The 21,672-nt window shown below is 40.3% G+C and overlaps 1 protein-coding gene across 3 annotated transcripts in view; it reads right to left on the bottom strand.

Annotated features, from left to right (window-relative positions):
* Positions 1-21,672, bottom strand: part of LOC124156362 (rhotekin-like) — a 585,015-nt gene that overhangs the window by 508,953 nt on the left and 54,390 nt on the right. The window contains exon 1 of one of the 3 annotated variants that reach the window (XM_046530885.1): positions 19,551-20,044. The exons of the other annotated variants lie outside the window; for them this stretch is intronic. Coding sequence (XP_046386841.1) covers positions 19,551-19,859 — 309 coding nt within the window. The 5' untranslated portion in view covers positions 19,860-20,044. Of the gene's footprint in view, positions 1-19,550; positions 20,045-21,672 lie in introns of those variants that run through there. 3 annotated transcript variants of the gene reach the window in all.

The raw sequence follows: 21,672 nt of genomic DNA, 5'->3' as shown, positions 1-21,672 counted from the left end.
TCATTGCATCCTCCCCCCTTTATCTTACTTGCCCAAGCCATCTAATTCTCCTACTGCTAATCACAGCCAAATATATGGTCTTCCTGAGCTCGCTGTTTTTTAGTATTCTCCATACGCCTTCTTCAAACGTTGGCCCATATTTCTTCAATATTTTTTTTTCAAATGTTACTAAGGATACCCTAAAATAAAATCCTCGTAATGCGAGGTGACCGAGAGAAAGGAGCTATCCCCCTACCCAGATAATACTATAATAATACACGCCTATGGCAAAGTCTGGGATGAGCTCTATCCTCGCCTATAAAACCCAACCTTCGGGTTGGATCAGTGAATAAGCGAGTTCGCATACTACTGCGAGGAAAACGGTAGGGTATACATACGAACACGTCCAATAAAACGAGTACATGTCATTCGTAATGAAAAATCTATTCTTCACCAACGTTTTCTTATTTTCCTTCTCACTGAGAATGGGAGTATGTATAAAAGTTCAAAAACGTTGACGTAGGATCAAAATTTCAGTACGCATGACCCAAAGTGACATTTTATATGAGTTATCAGCATCAATAGGTCTAAAAGATTAATACTAAGGCTAAATAATATCTGAATGGATTTATTTTCTTCCACAGTGTCACGGCCACGGTCAATACAGAACCATTGCATGATCTTAGGTTTTCCCGGCGTATCAGGTGTAGAAGAACATTATCCGGTCGAAAACCCGAGAAACTTTACTGCACAGAAACCATTGTTTGCATAAAAACCGGGTGGCTGAATCAGCCAACCTTCCACAGCGATTTTTTTCTTTGTCAATAAGTAGATAAGAACCCAAATATGACTGTTCCCACTCGAAATACTCGAAATGGAAAACATCGCACCGCCCGAGCACTTAGAGTTAGAGGGAACTACGTCGGGAACTCCCAATTGAAATGCTCTCTCTTAAAATTTGAAACGAGTGCATGTGTTTCGAAGAGGAATCTAGAGTTAATTTTCATAATAAATAACAATTATAAACTCCACACTTAATTTTAATGATAACCGCACCTCTGCGCCATTTTCTGGGCCAAGAACACGGAGCTACTGAAACCCTGGTCGGTTAGCATTAAAATATGTGCAAAGTTCACAATTGTGCTTTATTAATAAGATTAACAAATTCCACAATGTATCTCCAATGAGACTATTTCACATATTATACAAATTAATGTTATCATTAATATTATTGAATGTGGTATAATGGCTCTCAAGCACGTATTTATATTTATAACTTCATATGCTACAATAGTTACACCCTCGAAATCATTATTTGTATGTCTATCGAAGCTTTTTAATGAGAATCGTTCAGAAATTATTGATAAAATTGTTCTAATGCAGATTTTAAAACATTATATATCTATCCTGGACACTATTTCTTATTGAAAATGTTAAACATGCAATCAAGTGACAATCATAAAAGAATGCAATACTTTATGGTCACAGCTATGAATGCAAGCTAAGTTATATGCTTGTAATTGTTCACGTTATGTGCTTATAATTTTCCAACTTCCTTTTCTACAGCTTTTATGGCTTGACATAGTTCACACGATGGACTCCGAAAAGGAAACCACAGCTTAGGGTATCATAAGTAAGGGGATTTAAAATAAGAGCTTGATGCGTAAATTATGCACAGCTCGAGCATCAACATTGTCCCACCCCATCTTTAATAACGCTAATACTAGATGTGAGCTCGGCTGCCGGTCATCTACTCTTGCGAACTGCCACTCATTAGCAATGTAAATTCAACGGCTGCACCGAAATAGAGAACGGAGATCCTAGAAAAATCGACCTGGCTGTCCACGGCGGATGTATGCGACCTCAGAGACGGACGGAAGACTGACGCGTTCTGGCAGGTGTTTTATCGCCGAAGTCGCTCGCCCCGGGATGGGACGGCCTTAATTGCGCGTTCGTGTTGCCGGGCATTACATCTGAAGAGCGGCACTTACAGAGGAAGGAGATTAGATGGAAGCGGTCCCAACGCGAACCGTTAAGAACACGAGTCCGACGAGTAACTCACGTAAATAGTTTATTTTAATTTAGACCAGGACGGGATGAGTAACATCCTACTTTACAGCACTCGCTTCAATGACAGAAATCCATCTTTGAACGGATAATTTTGCAGCCGGAAACCTCATTCTCCTATTCCAGGTATATCTTTCAGCAAAACAGTCCGAGAGTTTCTTAATCAGGATTTCAGTATCTCAAATAATTTTACCGATGATCCCTTTCGTAAATAGGGGTCTAATACTCGCGAGCAGCACAGGGTGGTATAGTAGCATGACGTAGAAAACTATTCACTAGCAGACACTATTAGCTGGCTCGTCAGATTTCAAAATATTACATCGGCTTCGACCGATCGTGGCGTGTCAAGGCCAATTCATGATTTCTTAAATGATGGTGATTACAGAATGGGGAGCATAGCAAGGAGATATTCTACTGGAGATGGTGAAAAAAGTGGAGTAGCAAGTATAAAAGTAGAGAAGACAATTTTTCGGGCAAAGTCATACACACAAAGACACAAAACACATTCATTGACAGAATGAAAAGAGATGAAGAGGAAGTAAGTGTAGAAAAAATTCAAGTAATTCACACATGGCGTCAAAGTAAAGGAGTCTAAAAAAGAACTAAGTCGCCACTGGATCGGAAAATAGAGTAGCCCTGCAACAGACCTAGTTTCGGATTTGTGATGGACGACGAGGACTCGATCACGATAGCACACCCGATTTATAGTTCCGACCATAACGGTTTCAATGGGGAACTATATCGCCACTATTAAGTCAGGATAACATCGAGAAGGCTCTTCCCCTGGCACTCCGAAGGACTTATTACATCGACGAATCTTTCCATTTTAGCTTTATTCATTTTTTTAGGGTGAGAAACAAGGATAGTTCCGGATACTATTTTTTCCACTCGCAACAAAGGAAGAACGATTAAAAAACAGGGTTCCCATCGATAAATTCACGGTTGGTGATGCTCCAGATAAAAATATGTGCCGCACACCCGGCGCGCGCGCGATCGGTGCAATTTTCTCCCTAACTCCGTCATTGACCGCTTTCAACGCGGAATTCACGTTTAATCGATCGAGAAGATGAGAAATTATTGGTGGCTTGAAGAGTCAAATCGTTTTTCGAGCAATTCAATGAAGCATATTTCGAAATAATACTTGGGCTACCCTTTTTCATTTAACGTCGGCGTAATCACGGTAAGTATGCCACGCACCGCGTCGCAGGAACAAAAATTTAAACACTTCTTGAATAAATTAATCTCCTCATTCATGACTCAATTCAATATTTGAAAATTTTAATTATTAATAATCACTCCTATTCACTGCTCCTCCCATTATGTTTTAAGGAATGTAAATATTAAGGCTAAATTTACGTATTTTCATTAAGAGGACGCATCAATCCCTATAAATTGGCCGTATTTTGACTATTTTCGCTAAGAATTAATCACTTCAAATTTACGTTGCCTTCTTGAAACTTTCAGGTATACGTACCAGACCCTTAGCTTTGCCTCAAATATAATAATTTTATAAAAGAGAAAATACTGAGGGCATAATTTAAAATATGAGATAAAGGCAAATGCCAAGAAGAGTCTAAACACACAGACAATTTCTAAGTGATATCATAAGTTTAAAGCGAGTAGGTAATTCGTCTCGAAAAGAGACTAATTTAGCGGGAGTAGAGCGTTCTCTTGATTCTTGATGTTTATTCCTATTCACATCTCTGTTAGATTATGTTTTTAGAAAAAAAATACCAAATATTCTAAGAGAAAAAGGTAAGGTATGCAGTTAATCAAATTATGAATGCGCGTAAAATATATCCACAGCTATCTCTTGAGTCATAAGTGATCAACCTGCACTCTACATGGGGTCCGCCGGCCCGTGAGATTTACCACACTTTCACAAAACACATTTATTTTTATAGAAAGGCCAAATAAGTGAGAACTAATGCATTAAATTTACATTGTTAGTGTATTCATTTACTAAAATATTATCTGTAAAACTGGGGTAATGACCTTGCGCGGTGGCGGCGGGGTAATGTCCTTGTTTGCTACACAAGAGGTCGTGGGATTGACCCGCCTCGGTAGGTCATCCTGTCCAGGGTATGGTTGTTCGGGTACTTTAGAATTGTTAAAATGTTGAACCCGCATAAGTGAAAGGCTATATAGAGCTGTTTTCAATGGTATGGGAAAAATAAATAAAAATAATTTATAATGCGATCCGCGGAGCATTTCCAAAGTGGCTCGCAAGGTCATGTTGGTTGACCACCCCTGCCGTAACCGAAGACAGTTCTCAAAAAAAATTTCGAAAGAGAACGGAAGAGATGAGGCGCATCGTGGAAGATTTACCATGGCTACGGTTCGTCGGCGGCGGCTGAAGGATCGGGGCCAGTGTGGCCGGATGAACCCCCCCGAGGGACATCTTCCGTAGAGACAAGGACAAATCGCTCAACTATCCCTACGACTGCGCTCACGCTTGTCCAGGGCACCCTGGCTCATTTGTATTCCCAGTGCGCAGTAAGCTAGCATCGCTGACCGAATCTATCGCCTCCCGGATGATAAAACGATTTGACTACACTCGGACACGATATCTTGGATTCAATCCATGTTTTGAGAAGCATTCATCAGATGCACGGATCAACCATACTCCCAGTCGAAAGGAGAAACAGTTAACGTGGACTCGATAAGGAATTACAATCACTATGACGAATAGATATTGGGGAAAACCTTAATTTCCTTTTAATGCGCACGAAGGATAGACTGCAAGGACTATTCTTGGAAATACGCTTAGAATCACAGGCAAAAATGTACGCCAATAAAGTTAGAATCCAAAGCATTCTCATATTTTTTTGCTAAAGCAGCATTGACTAATTACGAAAAAACGTGATCGAGAAATGCCTGTAAGATTAAATTTCTTCGTTTATAGCCATAAAATCAAGAAAAAGCCACTATTATATTTAGGAATTCAAGTATACATCCTGGTTTTCCCAGTGATTTTCTAGATTGTCCACTATCCACTAATTCTATCGAGTATTTGATTCCCGTTTGAAGATTTACTTTTATTTCTAGCGAAAAAAGCCTATTCTATCATAAAAATAAACAAGAACACAATTTATATATATAATTTTTTTTAGTACTATACAAATGTTTCTCACTCACATGAACACACTGCGTGAAATATTATTTTGTTCAGTTTGTCACCCTATAACTGAATTTAATTTGAAGTTTCATTCGTTTCTCTTCATTATTACTGGAACAGCCACTTTGGTGTAGTTTTTTTTTATTCTGTGCGTTTAAATGCATATTATTGCTATCAAAATTCCGCCGATTTTAAAATCCTTCACAGATTGACTTCCATTCTGAAATTCCATACCTACTTCCCTAATGGATTCACTTGGGACTTCAATTAAACTCTGCAATTATTCACTCCAGAAAACTATGAAAGCGTAAGAGGGATCTATGTGTTTCCCTTATACAGGTCAGGTTTGAAGTCCCCCTTACATCAATAAATAGCAGCGAGAGCTTGAGGCAAACGCTACCCTAGAGGCTTCAAATATCTATCATGAGAACGGGTACGCGAAAATTTTGCTTAGCTTCAGCAGATGAGATCGCTAAGATGAAAGCTTTTCACCATCAATTGTTCACGCTTGATAGCAGAAAAATTTCCAATTACCGAGAACATAGCGACCTCTGCATGAATCTAGGGCGAATTTGCGCTGGATAAGAGAAAACCTTCAACTCGGAATCATAAGGCCGAGAAAAGACCGCAGTTTGAATTCGTATACATGGTGAAGAGATAAATGAGAAAAAAGCCAATCGGGTGGTAATGAAAATGCAACTGATTATGCCTTTTCGAAGCTTAGAAAAATGGCGCAATTACATTCCCCATCCGGAAGGATTTTATAACCCTGGGTCATGAAATTCACAAGATGAAAAGACTTAAAGGAACATCAAGTGTTTCTTCCGAAGCACCACGATCACGCCGATGGCCTAGTTTCCACTGCCAACAACGTTTTAGAGCAAAACCGCGGCATGCAACGGAAAATAGTCTTCGGATAATCCAGGGCACCCATGCAGCGTAAGAGCTTGAAAAAAGTGACATTAAACGTTCGGTCGATTGCCCTCAAAGCTTCCGCAAAATCCTTTTTGTTCCCACTACCCTATCCTCCCCCGTCATTAATGACCGCCTCTGAGCAACAAAAGATTACGAGGGCTTGGGGAAGGCGAATTTTCTCGTAATATATAATTTTTTGCGTCCAAGACAACGACTCAAATCATCAACGATATCATTTCAGAAAGTCCGGCCTCACGAATCCAAGGCAGTGACTGATTCCAATGAACTCTTAGGAGTGAATTGGAGAAATGATCATGAAGCCATAAAAACGAAAGCGAATCTTTATAAATTATTACGAATGCTATGCGAAAAATTAATTCTCAAAGACATACTTACTTAGTTTCTTCCATGCGCAGAAAGACATTATTTTAAAATAAACATCAGATAGTCAATAGTTTTAGTACAAATTAATGGACTCCTTAAGCGATTTAACTGATTTCAGAGATAGGAATATAAGAATATAAATTTGGAAATGTCCACTTGCTTACGTAATTAGATTATAGTTATCATTTGAAGGTAAATTTGTAGAGCACATTGTACACTTGCACACATGGAGGGATGTTCAGATACAATGAAATCCAAAAAGGTAGGTGTAACTTATTTTTATAAACAGTAATGCTCGCCATATCAAAATTGGGTCCATCAAAATTATGTGATGCCTACATTCGAACGACGTATTTTACTTTGTCATATGTAGTAAGTTATCTTTTTCAATAACGTTGATAAAAATTGCTTATTCGTCACCTTCTGATGAAGCGAATAATTCGTGATGATAACCTAAGTTTTGAACTGATCAAGGCCGACTGATCAAGGGGAAGTGTAACGTCCTCTTAAAAACATATCAAAAGGCATCACGACGAATTTTTCGCAAATGATCATGGTTTACAAAACTACGATCAACTGATGTGACTCAGGAGTTTGCGAGGCAAACGACCAGGGACTTCAAAGCAAGCGGTGGGAAATGTAAGAACGCTTTGCGGAAAAAGACTTCAAGCCACTTCTTGCCCAATGGCTGCAAGAACGCCGTTCAAGTGATTTCATTCGCAGAATTTGGAGTCTCGAGGGCATGTGCCTGGAGATTATCGAAAGTGTAAGGAAAAAAACAAGTGCTATTGAAAGGAATTGAATTGCTCGGCCATTCTCCCATCCCTTCTTCCCAAGTCAATACCCATTATTCGTCTCGGTGCGGACGCGAAAACTCCCGCCTACAAGTATAAATGAACCTGAAAACGGCAAAAAACGCATAATATGCTATATTCAGTCGAGGTATAACACTCTGTATTGAAGAGGTTTAAATTAAAATGAACTATGACATATAATTAAAAAAATGGTCGTCCCTGCGAGCAAGAATTTGGACACGTAAATTGAATTAACAAAACACATGGGGAAATGCTTTAACCAAATATTTTTTTAAAATCCCACGCGGAAAATCGTAAGCTTTTGCGTACTTGAAATGCCAGCTAAATGCAAAAATATAAATCCTTATAAAAAAAGAAAAAGCTCCTTATAATAGACTCAAACATAAAATTTTAGCTACCTATAAAACTTTTCATCGTGTTATGAAAGTACGTCACACTATAATTAATTCGAAACAGAGTACTGATGGGATGATTTCCAAGCTGCATATAAAAAGAGCATACCGACTGTTGAATGTCATTGAAATGATCATTCGAAAGAGACCCCGATAATCTTTCTTGGTTTCATAATTTCCAAGGTTACATTTACTCAAGGGGTTTTCGCTCTTGCTTATAATCCAAGGTCCATTGGTCAGTTTATAAAGGTAAACTACCACCTAGGTCAACGAGAAGAGCAAGCGTGTCCTAAAAAAGTCACGACAAGTTGCTGCAACAACCACCTCTATCACGGTAAGAGTTCTCATACTCTCGTAAAGAAAATTATGAGTGCGGTAAAACGTTCGGAGCCCACAAATGAATAAATAAACGAAAGGAAATTTCCGAAGCTAAGGTTTCATGGTTCAAACAGCGGCAGTCATTCATACGCCAAATTGAGAACGTTATTCCTATCTACCCAAATTCCAAGAAAAGGAACGTATTTATTTCCATCAAGACTCATTAAATAGGTTGCATCACTCTCAGTGAATTTCAGGCACGGAAATTCTCTAAGTGTGCCTACACATTTTTACGTATTTTCCGCGAATTTCTCGAGTATGACCGGCGAAATAATAAATATTTTCCTGCTTGCTACAAATATATATATTTCCCATAATCTACCGCTCTCCTCCAATCGAAGGAATAAAATAAAAGGCAGAGGATTGTGAAGGAAGCAAAGTGCATATAGGTATGGCAGGAAGAACAAAAATCGCGAAGTAAAACTCAATTTCTCCATATAAATCAGAACTTAAATCTCCATTACATCCTTTCAATAAATGAATACCAATAATTTCACATATTTTGTTCCTGTAGTCGTGAAGTATCGGAGTTTATCCCTCACAGGAAAAACATACTAGAGTGCGCATGGAGGCTGCGCAGAAACCAATTTCCGAGGACAACATTGAAATCATAACTTCCAAATTACGGCGGGAAAAGGATGCAGCAAAATAGCTCCTCAACAATGCATCAGATAAAATCATAAATAGTATCCTATTTCTTGACTATTTGATTCCATTTGAAATCCAATCAAAATAAGGAGCACAAAAACAAGCCCTATCGTCGCTATCAGCCAATCAAACCCAATAAAATCATCAAGTGATCTCGGATTTTCCATTTTAATAATGATCAAGCGCATGCACCGAATTTTGTAAACAATTTCTCCGACCCCTTCCTCCAAGTCAATATCCCTTTCGTCTCGGGGCACAAACGAAAACTCCCGTCTACAAGTATAAAGGTATCTGAACCCTGCAAAAAAAACGTATCATATGTAATATTAAGTTGAATTATAATAGAAAATAAAGTAGTCTTGAAGAGGTTTAAATGAAAGTGAATTCATCATCATCATTAGTCAGCAATCCTAAAATTGGTTTGACGCAGCTCTCCATTCGTCTCTCCAATCCGCTTGCCTTTTCATAGTGACGTATCTCTTCTTTTACATCTTCTATAACCTGTCCTATGTAAGCCATTCGGTGCCATTCCTTTCCATTATTCCCTTCCACTTGTCCTTCTTTTATTGTCTTCATCAGGCCATCATGCCTCATAAAGTTTTGTAGAGGATTCATCTTTTCTCCCACTCTTATCAGTACTTCCTTATGACTTACTCGGTCAATACATTTTATCTTCATCTTTCTTCCGTAGCACCACATTTTGAATGTTTCCACACTTGAATTTGCTGCCGTAACTATGATATGTAATATAAATAAATGGACAATACGGGAGGAAAAAATTGTATAGGTAAAATGTATTAGGGGATCGAGTTGGTGTGGTGACTAGAGAGTTGGCTTCCCACCCCGTGGGCTCGGGTTCAAATCCCGGTAGTGGCAGAGAATTTTCAGAGACTGCTAGATCCCTGCTTGAATGTTATGTGGAGGACTTTCAAGCGCAACACTCCGTCCGTCGGATGGGACGCTAAACCGTGGTCCCTTTGGCGCCTTTCGTTAAGAGAAGCCTAATGCCGGCGCTAGGTTTCTCTCCACCCTTCCTTCCATACCCTTCCCTTAAGGCGCAAACGATCTCAGCTATCGGTCGCCTCCTCAAAATATCACCACCATGCTAAAATGTATTAAAGCACATGTATGTATGCTTTTACCAAATATAACAAATCCTTTAAAATATAGCCGTGACGAGAGAGACTTCAATGACCGCTAGACACCGAATACTGCAATGCCCACGACCGAAGGGTTCAACGCAGGGATGGCAAGTGAAACGAAAATGCTTCGTTTCGACCCGGAGGGAAAATAAAATAAGAGGCCAAGGTTTAGTTTCGTTCCTGCACGAAATTAAAACCACCAAGGAGTTTAGTTTCGACCCGGGACGAAACTTTACTCCCGGGAACGAAACTAAATTATTCGAAACTCCGCTGCTCATAGTTAAGTTTCGATCCCAAAAGTTGAGTGGAGGGGGGTTAGAGGGAATATCTCCGACACATTACGTTTGAAATACGTGTAGAGAGGTTAAAACATTGAGCTTAAAAATCGAATAGCCAGTTTGCGTTCTCCTGTTAGCGGTAAAAATATGAGTGCCCCATGCATCTAGGCCGAACCTCTAATTCATTCAACCATACTTCGTACTTGGTGTGTGGGTCGAAACTAAACCGTTCGAATGTGAAGCAAATGGTCTCTCCGGTGCGAAACATTATCTGCGTTTCGTTTCGTCTATCTGAGTTTCACTTTAGTTTTGACTCCGATTTCGTTTCGACCCTGAGTTAAGCTCCCCGGGTTTAAATCCATTTCGTATCGTTTCTACATTTCGCTCCCGGGAACGAAACTATTGAAATTTTACTGTTTTTGACTTTCGTTTAGTTTCTATTGCCATCCCTGGTTCATCTACATCTACATATACATAACACCCTGCAAGTCGCCTAAAAGGCGTGTGGCAGGGGTGTTAAGACACCAGCCGTTTACAGCTAAAAATATGCTCTAACGAAGTTGGGACTACCGTTCCTAAAGTCCTTTATGGTATGGGGGAAAAACGAATTCCCATATCTATCCTTTCGGCAAAACATCTCTCTTAATTTATCGCTTCTATCGGACCTGGAAATATAACGTGGCTCTAATATTATGTTCTCTGTGTCGCTCTTAAAGATATCCATTCTCAATTGTTCAAGCAATCTAAGTCTAGCGCGCAGCCTCCGAGTCTCAAAACTTGTCTTGGTTCAATGGCGGCTACTGAAGATTTCAACGTCTGAAAGAGCGTGTTCTCCGAGCGACAGAGCGTTTGCGGGCGAGAAGAGAATGGAGGATCGGAGAAGGCGTGCTCCGTTTGCCGAGGCCGAGAGAAAGGCGGCGAGGGCGTGGCGGAGGGAGCGAAAAATGAATTGGGCGCACGCATTCCGGCGGTGATGGCGAAAAGTTCGTTCCCAGAAAAGTTGGTGGAATGCAAGCGGGGATAACGCACCGAGACGGCATGGGAAAAGAGAGGGAAGGCTTAAACCCCAATCATATTTTATTTATTTATTCCTGAACCAATGAAAACAGAGTTATCGGACTTTGACATCGGGTGCCGGATAGAACAGATAGATCAGGGCCTTTTTTCATGCCTTCTATAACTTTACAATCAAACGCGCACGAAAATCCATGCCCTGCATAGGGGCTAAATACCCAGGAGGGACTCGAACTCGCGACCTATTGTGTAGCAGGAAAGGACTTTACCCCGCCGCCACTGAGGCCGGTAATATAGGTGGTACAAAATGTTGACCTTGGCATTACTTGATTCTCCCATACCCAAAATATTTCACCAATCACACTCACTTCGTGATTCACACCGTAGGTTGGTTCGGATAGGCGAGGGAAGAGCTTACCGGAGGCTGGATAAAAAGCGTGCGAAAGTCACACATAAGGATAGTAGTTCAGTAATACCTTTTCCGAGGCCAGGGCTCTCCAAACTTAAAAATGTAAAGGCTACATTATATATTTCCCACATTTATGCGGGCAGAATTAAAACAAAAATAAACAAACCAGTAAAAGGTTTCTTGGATATTTCCCTTTAACTTATACCAGTATTTTTACATGTATTTTTTTACATTAGCACCACAATTCGCAAAAGTGAACATCAATTACCCATTAATATTAATAAATATATTTTTTTAACTTTCAAAAGTTAAATGTCCCAGAAATCTTATAATGGAAAACCAAAAAGTGAAGAATGGGTAAGTGAAATCTGTAAAAGTAATTAAATTTCCTCAAAAATTAGTATAAACATGGAAAAAAATATCTTGCTGGAAAAAATAAAGGTAAATTAAATAGATTCCTGCCTTTAGTTTTATACAACCAAATTAGTGTGACGTATTATACTGTCGTTCAAAACTTCATTAAAATCAAGTTCCAGATTAAATGAGCCAATTGTAAGTACACACACAGGGATTTTTTCGGCGGGCCGGATGAAATTAAGTGTGGGCCGTATGTGGCCCGCGGGCCATATTTTGGAGAACCCTGTCCAAGGCGATCTTGCATTTCGAGTATTCTCTTTTTGAGTATCCGAAGGCTACAACCTGGATTTGAAGACGAAACCCCTCAGTTAGCGGCCAAACGCTTTACCCACTCGACCGCGACGCTCCCTTCAGACAGTATCAACAGAGAAATCCAATTAACAGAGCTTTCGATAGTTCCTGTGTATGTCGATAAGACTCAAATTCCGTATACATGCTACTGGTTAATTTAAAGAGAAGTGAGTGCTTTTCACAACTAATGACCATTCCAAGCCGAGTTACACCGCTTTGAGTTATTGAAAACCAGTTGTCGCTCTTCCAATATTTCCAACTCCTTAGATTAAACGGTGTCAGACGAGATGTAGTGGAACATGTTACGAGGATAACATTTTTCAACGTCCACTTAAGCTTTTAATTTAGTACAACGCGTTTCAACGCTACTGCGTCATCATCAGTTATACTGGTCTTAAAAAAGGTAGAATTTTCCTTTATATAAATATTTTCCTTATTAATCTTCAATTCCTTAGTTACATCAAACGAGGGAGTAGTGGATTAGGCCTAAGAATTTAGAATGGTTGTTCATGCGTTATGAACTTAAAAAGGTTAGATCAACCATAGAATGAAAAAATCAATGTCTTTCTGTGAGCCAGCGAAAGATGAAAGAGACGCCCTTCCAAAGCAAAACACGAGCAAGCGCTCAGACGAATGGAAGGCCGGAAAAACAAAGAAGCTTGAATGGTGATTTGTGACCCGGAGAGCGTGACATTGGTTCGCCCAAAATGAAACGCCCACTTCCTCAAGGACACAAGCCAATTCCCATGCCTCGAGATGTCTCCTCGAACTTAATTTTAAGCAGACAAATATCATTTGCATTCCAATGGTAACATGATAACCGCGCTATATATGCCATAAGTACGGGTTTTAGGGACCGTGATATCACGATATTTCCGGAGATCATAATTTAAACTACTATATCCATAGGCGTTCCTAGTTCAGTACAGAATTAAATTTTATGCAAATTTACACTAAGGCTGCCAAATGAAAACAGCCCTTTCACCTTGAAGGACTATTTCGAAAGTGGATATTTAGAGATGTGAACTACAATTGACCATTGTGGAGATCATAAAAATGTTGAAGATTGCCTTACGTCAACTATCAAGGTAAAAGGGTTAAGTATTAAGAGGATTAATTTGTGACTGAACACCGCAAAAATAAAAAAAAACGGAAAGAACAGGAATAATCGTTTAATCCGGCTTTAACTGTTCATGATATAATTTTTTTTCTACTGAGATAGGAGAAAAAAGTTGACGCCGAGCAAAGAACAAATAAGTTTTACACAAACTGGACAGAGTTCAGCGTGAAAATAACGGTAACTCGCAAGTAATCGTGAGAAAATCTACCGCAAGTCCCTGAACGCAAGAAAACTTTGAAAAGACACGCAGGCGGTCGCTGGAAGTGGGTCGCTATACGGGCTAAGCTGACCGCCTCGAGCACTATTCTACAGACGGGCGCATCTTCCGGCAAAAAGTCTGCGAGGAGGTACTTCCACAAACAATTTGTCAACAAAACTAAGGCTAGCGCAAGGATAACGATCTATCGAGGCGAAAAACACGCAAATACAAGAGACTCAAACAGTAGCATACTGTGGGAAAGAGAAGAGAAGGTAAACACAACGCTACATAGATCACAATCATTATTGAGCTTTATTCGGGAAATGAAAGAAATGAGAAAGAGGTATTAAGAATAGCAGACTGTACACATGATGTTTTACAACTAACCTTGAATGCTTGACACCAAAAGGCTCTCTAAGAAGAGGAATGTTCAAAGATAAACATTTTGTAGGTTTATTAAACATTCACAGCCAAGTTTATCTTTCATTGACACATTCATTACTTCCTCAAAAGAGCATTTCCATACGTTACCATAAAGCCAAAAAAATAACATTTTTTTGTTCCACATTTTTAATGCATGATTTTGAAAATAGCTTTTGGAATCTGCAGAAAAAAATCTTTCACGTACATTTCTTCGCTTCAAAACATTATAATCTTATGAATTTTCAGCCGTAAAATGAGAAAAGAGTATCCAGGACTCGTGACGCATTGCGTCCAGTATGATGAACACTAGAGCACTCGAGCCGCTACACCATTGAGCTGGAAGTCCTCGAGGAAGGCGCGGGTTTGAATTGGGGTTTTGGGTCAACTATTGGCAGGGTATCACCATTGGATGTAAACGTACGACGTGCCAGTGGTACCCAGCCAAACCCCTCGAAAATAAGGTTGAAACGTGAAATGAATTGTACCCCATCCATCCATGCTTCTTATCGGGAACACAACACGTATTCTACACTGACAACACAGTTTATCGACGAGAATTACATAAAATTACCTAACCACGGCTAGTGATATCGATCCCACTAAAAACTAAAGGAAAGAACACCTAAGTGCAGCCATAAAGTAAAGGCTCTACTTAATGTACTCTGAAATTTTGTCATCTCTCACACGGCTCAGATTTATTTCTCATTCGGTGCACGGAGTCGTTAACATGTCCATCGGCATACTATCCTACTGCGCGTCTGCATAGTAATCAAATTTGAAGTTGAGTTGTACTATGGGTGCAAATGAAAGTAAAAAAAGAAAGCAGCAAGATCTTTGAATTGGAATCAACCATTTCAATTGGAGAGAAATTTTTAAATTATAATTAAAAATAAAATCATGTATAAAGCCTAAAAACACTTCATTCCAATGTTACCTATCAGGACGAACATATGCAAAACCTATCCCGACGCAGCACGGGAATAAATCCTGATTGTCTACTTAAAATCTGTAAGTAACAGCAGCAACGAAGGCGCGAGTAGCACCACAAAGTCGGGTCACGTTAGATTAGTCATTTATTAATCCCAAGACAAGCTCACTCGAGTGCGGGCGAACGTTTACACAGGAAATGCGGATGAAATGAAAAAATAGGGAGACAAGTCTCCAAAAAAATTCTTCTTCTTTACAGATATCGTTTCCAGGTTTTTTCTTGCGGAAGTTTCACACATTAATAGGACAAAATGGCAAATCTGTGAGCGAGCTTTGGGAACGAAAATTACCAGTTTGTTTCACAATTTATCTTTCTGAATATTGTGCAAGAAGACTATGAAAAAAAGACACATGCACGAAGGATTGACTATGTGAAATATGTACATAGAGAGCACTCGCTGATCATTTCATTCATTTCCCACAATTCGAGGAAAACTATTTAGTCTCATTTTTCCCCTCGTACTCATAAACTGACCAAAATAGAATTATTCGAGGTGCTACGACTACTGTTGACAACAATAATCTCATGATAAGATACCAAAATAAATAAAAATGGGGAAAATAAAAAGGAGATAGCCTGCCTCGAGAGCAAAATAGGTGAGGTAGGTATTCCGTCAATCACTAGCAGCTAAAAGTGCTCTCGGCCAATGATAATACACCCATTCATACCACGAAAAATAGTTAAGTTACTTATAGGGTTGTCCCGGTGTAGGAACGCTAACAGTAGCGGCGGAGATGGTGTCTTCAGAGTTGCCCACGTTGTTGATTTCCGCGATTCTGAGGTATTTAAGGCAAGTAATAAACTGCCAAGTTGATCAATCGATTCGGAGTAGAAAATTGGGTACCACCAAAAGTTTTTCCAACGGAGAAAGCATAGAGGACTAGTATGGCAAGGGTCGCGTTGAACGGTGGCTTAACCTGGATTTACAATAACAAATTATTCTGCCACTGACCCAGTACCGGCAAATTCCGATGAACAGCGGGAAAATTACCATTATTCAAGATAATTACGTAATCAGAAACGGTAAATAGCACCAGATAAGTGCTAACTTCTTTTTTTTTAAATCCGCACTTTAAATTCTACCGCGAGTTTTCGCAAAAATTAATCGCACAAAAATGCCCGAGTAGAAGTGGCGAATAGAATTTGAGAGAAGCATTCCATGAGATGTTAAGCCGCCGCTCTCTCATTCTCTCGCCTTCAACAATCGCAAATGCTGGCGTGTACTCCATTGTCTTCTTTAAATCCTCCATAAGGTAATACTATTACTTTTAATTTACTCTCATACTTAACCTCTTGGCCTAAAGTACCGATTCGGTAGTACAGACATTAATACAATAACGGCTGAGGCGAACACCAAGTCCCTAATCGATGGATTCGTTTCGAGATGCGGGAGGCGGATAATTCAGATAAAGCGAACGAATTTAAACCCCGAGTTACGAAAAAAAGCAACATAAAAATGCTCTCATTGCAGTAGGAACCAAGAATATGAATGGACCACTACCAAGCTCCTACGAACTAATCTGTATTCTTTTCTACTAAACTGATCAGGAAACTCACTCATTACACAGATAATAATACTATTAAGCTAATCTAGTATTATTGGTGAGCACGGTGACCAATGGATATAGTACATGGCTAACTGACTGAAAATTCCAGGGTTCTAATCCCGCATGAAGCCTTTGGGCTCATCCAACAAAGGTCTACGTCGAGCAAGCCGACTCAGGGAAAGGACACGCCTCTCACCCCCCAATTCCTGAATTTGTGAAACAAATGTGTGTGGTTCTCCATGAGGTAGCAGCCTTTTTGAGCGTTGATTTAAGTATCGAGCAAGTGAAAATATAATATATTTTTGGCCTATTAATGAACAATATGAGTCCTACGCTACGAAAATATATCCTCTGAAATTCCCCCTGTAGTTACCTAAAACGATCATAATAATAACAAATTGGTTGATTTATTAACAGATAATAGAAATATAAAAGACTACTTTTCTTATTTATTTATCTATAGAAATCAAGGTGAACAGACAAAAGTCAGGAGGCACTTAAAGACTACGTAAGGCATAAACGGAAGCAAAAAGTATTAACTTCTAAGAAAAATAAAAAAGGCCAGAAGTTGCAAAACTGCTTCATGAGTAGCTGAAATCCGCGTATTGACATTAAATTCAAACGGAAACGTGAGGAAATTATCTATTGTAATATGTATCATAAAATTCGAAAGATTGTCCCATATTTCACTTTGTGGCGGTGACATCATCAAAACGCATACATTTCTACTGATACGAGAATAAAAGGAATTTCAATCGAATAGTGCGTACGACAGGGCATTGGGCGTGTGGTGTTTGTAAAAGAGTCAGCAAATTAAAAGTAAGGATGAGCATTTGAATCACACTCGTGATTGAGCAAGGTCGTAGATATTAAAAAAAAAATTGGCATAGGACTTGGGAAAATTATGGGCCATCTATTCAAAGATAGTATTTTTTACTACTTTCCGATAAGGCATAGAGAGTTAACTAGAGCAGAAGATCTGTCTGACCTATTGTGGCACTATTTATTTTACGCAACATTGGCACTAATTTTGAATTAAGTAACAAATTTTCAAGTACCAACCATAGCGAAAACTTCCTATTCAAATAACCAAAATGCTCTCCAATGTTATCTTTGAATGCCTTCATAAACGGTCGTTATAGTTGAATGAGAATAAGAGATGTAACATAATGATTATTATTATAGTATTCTACCGATTAAGGTAGGTTTCCATGGAGTACTCAAGAAGCGATCTGGGAGCCTCCCCTTCCTTCCAGCACTGCCTTCTTTAATTCACAGTAAGGCCTACTCTCTTTCAATCTATCTAAAAATCCTATTCTTTTCCTTACCCTCCCTCGTTTCCCTAACATTCTACCCTCTAACACCATTTTCAACATCCCCTCACCGCTAAGCACTAACTCCATCCATACCCTCTGTCTCCTCCGTCTGTCCATCTCATCTAAAAGCTGCCTCTCCTCGCCAACCATATCCAGCACTTCGTCGTTCCTTTTCCTCTCCGTCCATTTCACCCTCTCCATTCTTCTCCATACCCACATCTCGAATGCCTCCAATCTTCTCTCGTCTTCTTTCCCCAGTGTCCACGTTTCCGCACCGTAGAGAGCTACACTCCAGATCAAACTCTTCACTAACCTTTTCTTTAAACTCTTACATAACGATCCTCTTAGAAGCTCCTTCCTGTTCATGAACGCCTCCTTCGCTAATGCAATTCTCTTCCTGATGTCCTTACTACTGTATCCGTTTTCCTCTAACGTACTGCCTAAATAGTTGAATTGCTCAACCTGCTCAAGTTAATAGTAAATGAAAAACATTTCGCAGACTTTGGAAGAAGATATGATCCATTCAAACTTAAATAATAAAAACAGATAATCACTTTCTACGCTACGAAATAATCAACCTCAATATATTGCTTCAATTAAATGTCGATCAATGAAGGTCATATAAAGGGCGGATAATGACGGAATGTATCGCTTTACATTGTGATATAGTAAATGATGAAGCTGGTAGTTCAACAGTGCCCTAGACAAGGAGGCGATACCTAGACTGCCAATCCCAGGATCACGGGTTCGAACCCCACCTGAGTAGCCTATTTCGCTCACAGGAAATGGATGTTAGTTATCGTAATCAAGAGTTAATACTTCCCGTGCTATGGACTTAATATTGCGCCACGTGAAATCCTTCGATTTTTAATACGGCAGTAATATTACGCCATCCGTCTTTTGAAAAATCGTAGTGCGCCATTTTTCAAAAAGGTGGTAAACCTCTAACTTTTACCTCTAAATAAACAAATGGATAAAAAAAAATTTCATTCCTTAAAATGAGACCAAGTACCCATTCCTCACAATTCGATGGCAAAGGATCGTTGTTATGAAATAACACAAAATTATTGAAAATACTCAGCGTTGGTGTACAGATCTACAGTACTAGGGTCAGCACGGTAAGTGTCAATGATAAGAGAGGGCAGTATTGTCCTGAATTTCCGCTCAAATTAAAGGCACAATTCGATGGCTAAGTTCTAACAACACGTATCTTAAAAATAGCAACTTTTCAGGAGAGCAAAAAACGATCAATATTTGTTACTTGTACACTGAAATTAAGAACAAAAAGTTCATAAAATTGAAAAAGAAGCAAGAACAACTAATGTTTTTTTTGCTTGTATTTTATTTTTTTAAATGTTATTACGCTTTGTTTAAAATACCTGTCTCAAACCGAGCGAATTTGAGATACGTGTTGTTAGAACTTAGTCATCGAATTGTTATCGTTATAACTTCGAGCGATTCGATGCACTACTTTACCTTGTTTTGGGGTGCTAAGTCAATGATAAGAACGGGTATAATGCCCTGAATTTCCGCTCAAAATAAAGACGTAATTGTTATCGTTATAACTCCTAGCGATTCGATGCACTACTTTACCTTGTTTTGGGGTGCTAAGTCAATGATAAGAGCGGGTGTAATGCCATGAATTTTCATTCAAAATAAAGACGTAATTGTTATCGTTATAACTGCTAGCGATTCGATGCACTACTTTACCTTATTTTGGGGTGCGTTGGCGGCGGCCGCCTTGTTTCGGGCCCTCATCGCGAAGGCCTTTCGCTCCCTCTTGGGTGTCCTGGGCGGAGGGACGGGCGGGCCCTGATGGACGACGGGGACCTTGATGCCCTTGCGCGGCCCCCCCTGCTGCCCGCCCCTTTGGCCAACCCACCAGCACCCGACGCTGCCCATGAGCAGGGGCGGCGACGTGGGGCCGCCCTTCTTCTTCACCTCCTCCTCGTCATCGGTGACGCCCAAAGGGGACTTGGTGTCCTCCTCCGGCACGATATACAGGCGCACGCGATACATGGCGATACAGCACTGTCAAAAACTTCCCCACAAAGAGCGAAAATCCGAAGTAGGGGGAAGATTCCAAGTACTTGGAGTTTCACACGGGGACACTATTGTTATTGGTCACTAAGGTCGCTATAACCGTATAAACTTAATCTAAACACCAATTATTTCAATACGAGCAATCAAGACACCAATCCCAAGTCTTATAGGTGTTCTTTAATTTTGTGTTTGTTATCCTAATTCTTATAAGTGTTCTTTACCGACAGGAGAAAAGGCATAAACAACCGTGGCACAAAATTATCTTCCCATTAAACGGTATCCAATAGGCCTATATCGCTATAGGTGCAATAGGATATTAAGTGAGGGAAATATATTTAATATACTTTAAAAGGGAGATTCCACAATCTAAAAAAATATAAAAACACTGAAATGCGTATTCCACGGGAAGAAGAAGATAGTTAGGAAGAGTAACTCATATTTTTCACCCGTCAGAAGTACCTTTAGTGCTTCCTTCGTGAGAAATAACCAATATATAACGTTCCTTTTTTGTTCCTATTAAAACCACGAACCATAAATCACAATCCGTTTGATGCACTAGCACGGTCGTTGAGGTCACCGACTGCGTATCGGAGACGGTGTATAAGTGATTTCATGGTCATAGTAAGAAGTTCTCTAACACGATATTTTCCTCGGCGAGGGCGCGGTTTCGCATGCGACACGATGATGCACGCGGTCGAAGAGACGGACTCGCACTATCTCCCACGGGTCGCAGCGTCCGTGCGCTCGTGTGAGTGCAGAAAGGGATCTCAAGACGTGAGCGGGGGTGGGAGGGCGAGGGCTTTCCGGCGACGGTGGAGGGGACGGCCGCGAGCGAGCGAGCACGACTCCCCCACAACCTTTTCAGCGGGGGAAGCAGAAAACTACCGCCTTTCCACTAAAGCACGATCTCGGCCAGTTTCCAACCCCTTTTACCCCAACCGTGGAGAGAAGGGCTGGAGCGATCAGGCGGCGTGTCTGAAAGAGTGTGAAAGGATATCTCCCAACGCGTGCCGCACCCAGGAAAATATAAAAAAAACGTCAAGGGAATGATATATCACTGGGGTAAAATTTGAGGGAGCACTGGCAAAGAGTGAGGTACCAGCAGTCTATGTCATCAAAAAAACACACGAAACAGGCGATGCGGAGCGTGATAGACACGACAAATATATCCTAGTTGTAGGCCACGATGAATGAACAAAAAAATTACCGTCCTCCACGATTAGAGAGACAGAAAGGACCACAGTCCTTCCCTATTCACACAAAGGACAAAGACTCCGGAGACGGATGATCCGATCAAGTTCAGGGACGTTGCATGGTATGGTTTAAGAGATGCCTCCTTTGCAGCACAGTTCGGATCTCTGCTCCTTTCGAAGCACAGCTTAGAACGTTATTTTCTTCCCTTATTCACTAGTGTGATTCCCAACCGTCGCGTGGACCCGCGGGGCACAAATGCAAACGTCTGCTTTCATACGATCTGCTGGTGGTGTTTGCGAAGGAGACGATGCGGACGAGCACGTGGGAAGAGAAGAGAACCGCCGCGGATTCTCGGAAGAGCGCAACGGAATCGGGTCCGCTTCGGAGGAAGCAAGACGGCTCCGGGAGACAGGGAGGATGGAAAAAAAATAATGCGACGGAACAAACACGGCGAAAATCCACCTCACTCGCACTTCAAAAAGGAGACGAGGGGATGGAAAAAAATGTGCAAGCCCACGTCAGGAGGAGATGCTCTTCGGGGTAAGGAACGCCGGTCGACGGGTACGGAACGGTTCTCAACGGAAGAATCCTTCCG

Source organism: Ischnura elegans, chromosome 3 (genome assembly GCF_921293095.1).
Source record: "Ischnura elegans chromosome 3, ioIscEleg1.1, whole genome shotgun sequence".
Lineage (NCBI taxonomy): Eukaryota > Metazoa > Arthropoda > Insecta > Odonata > Coenagrionidae > Ischnura > Ischnura elegans.
This window is presented reverse-complemented; position numbering and strand designations above follow the sequence as displayed.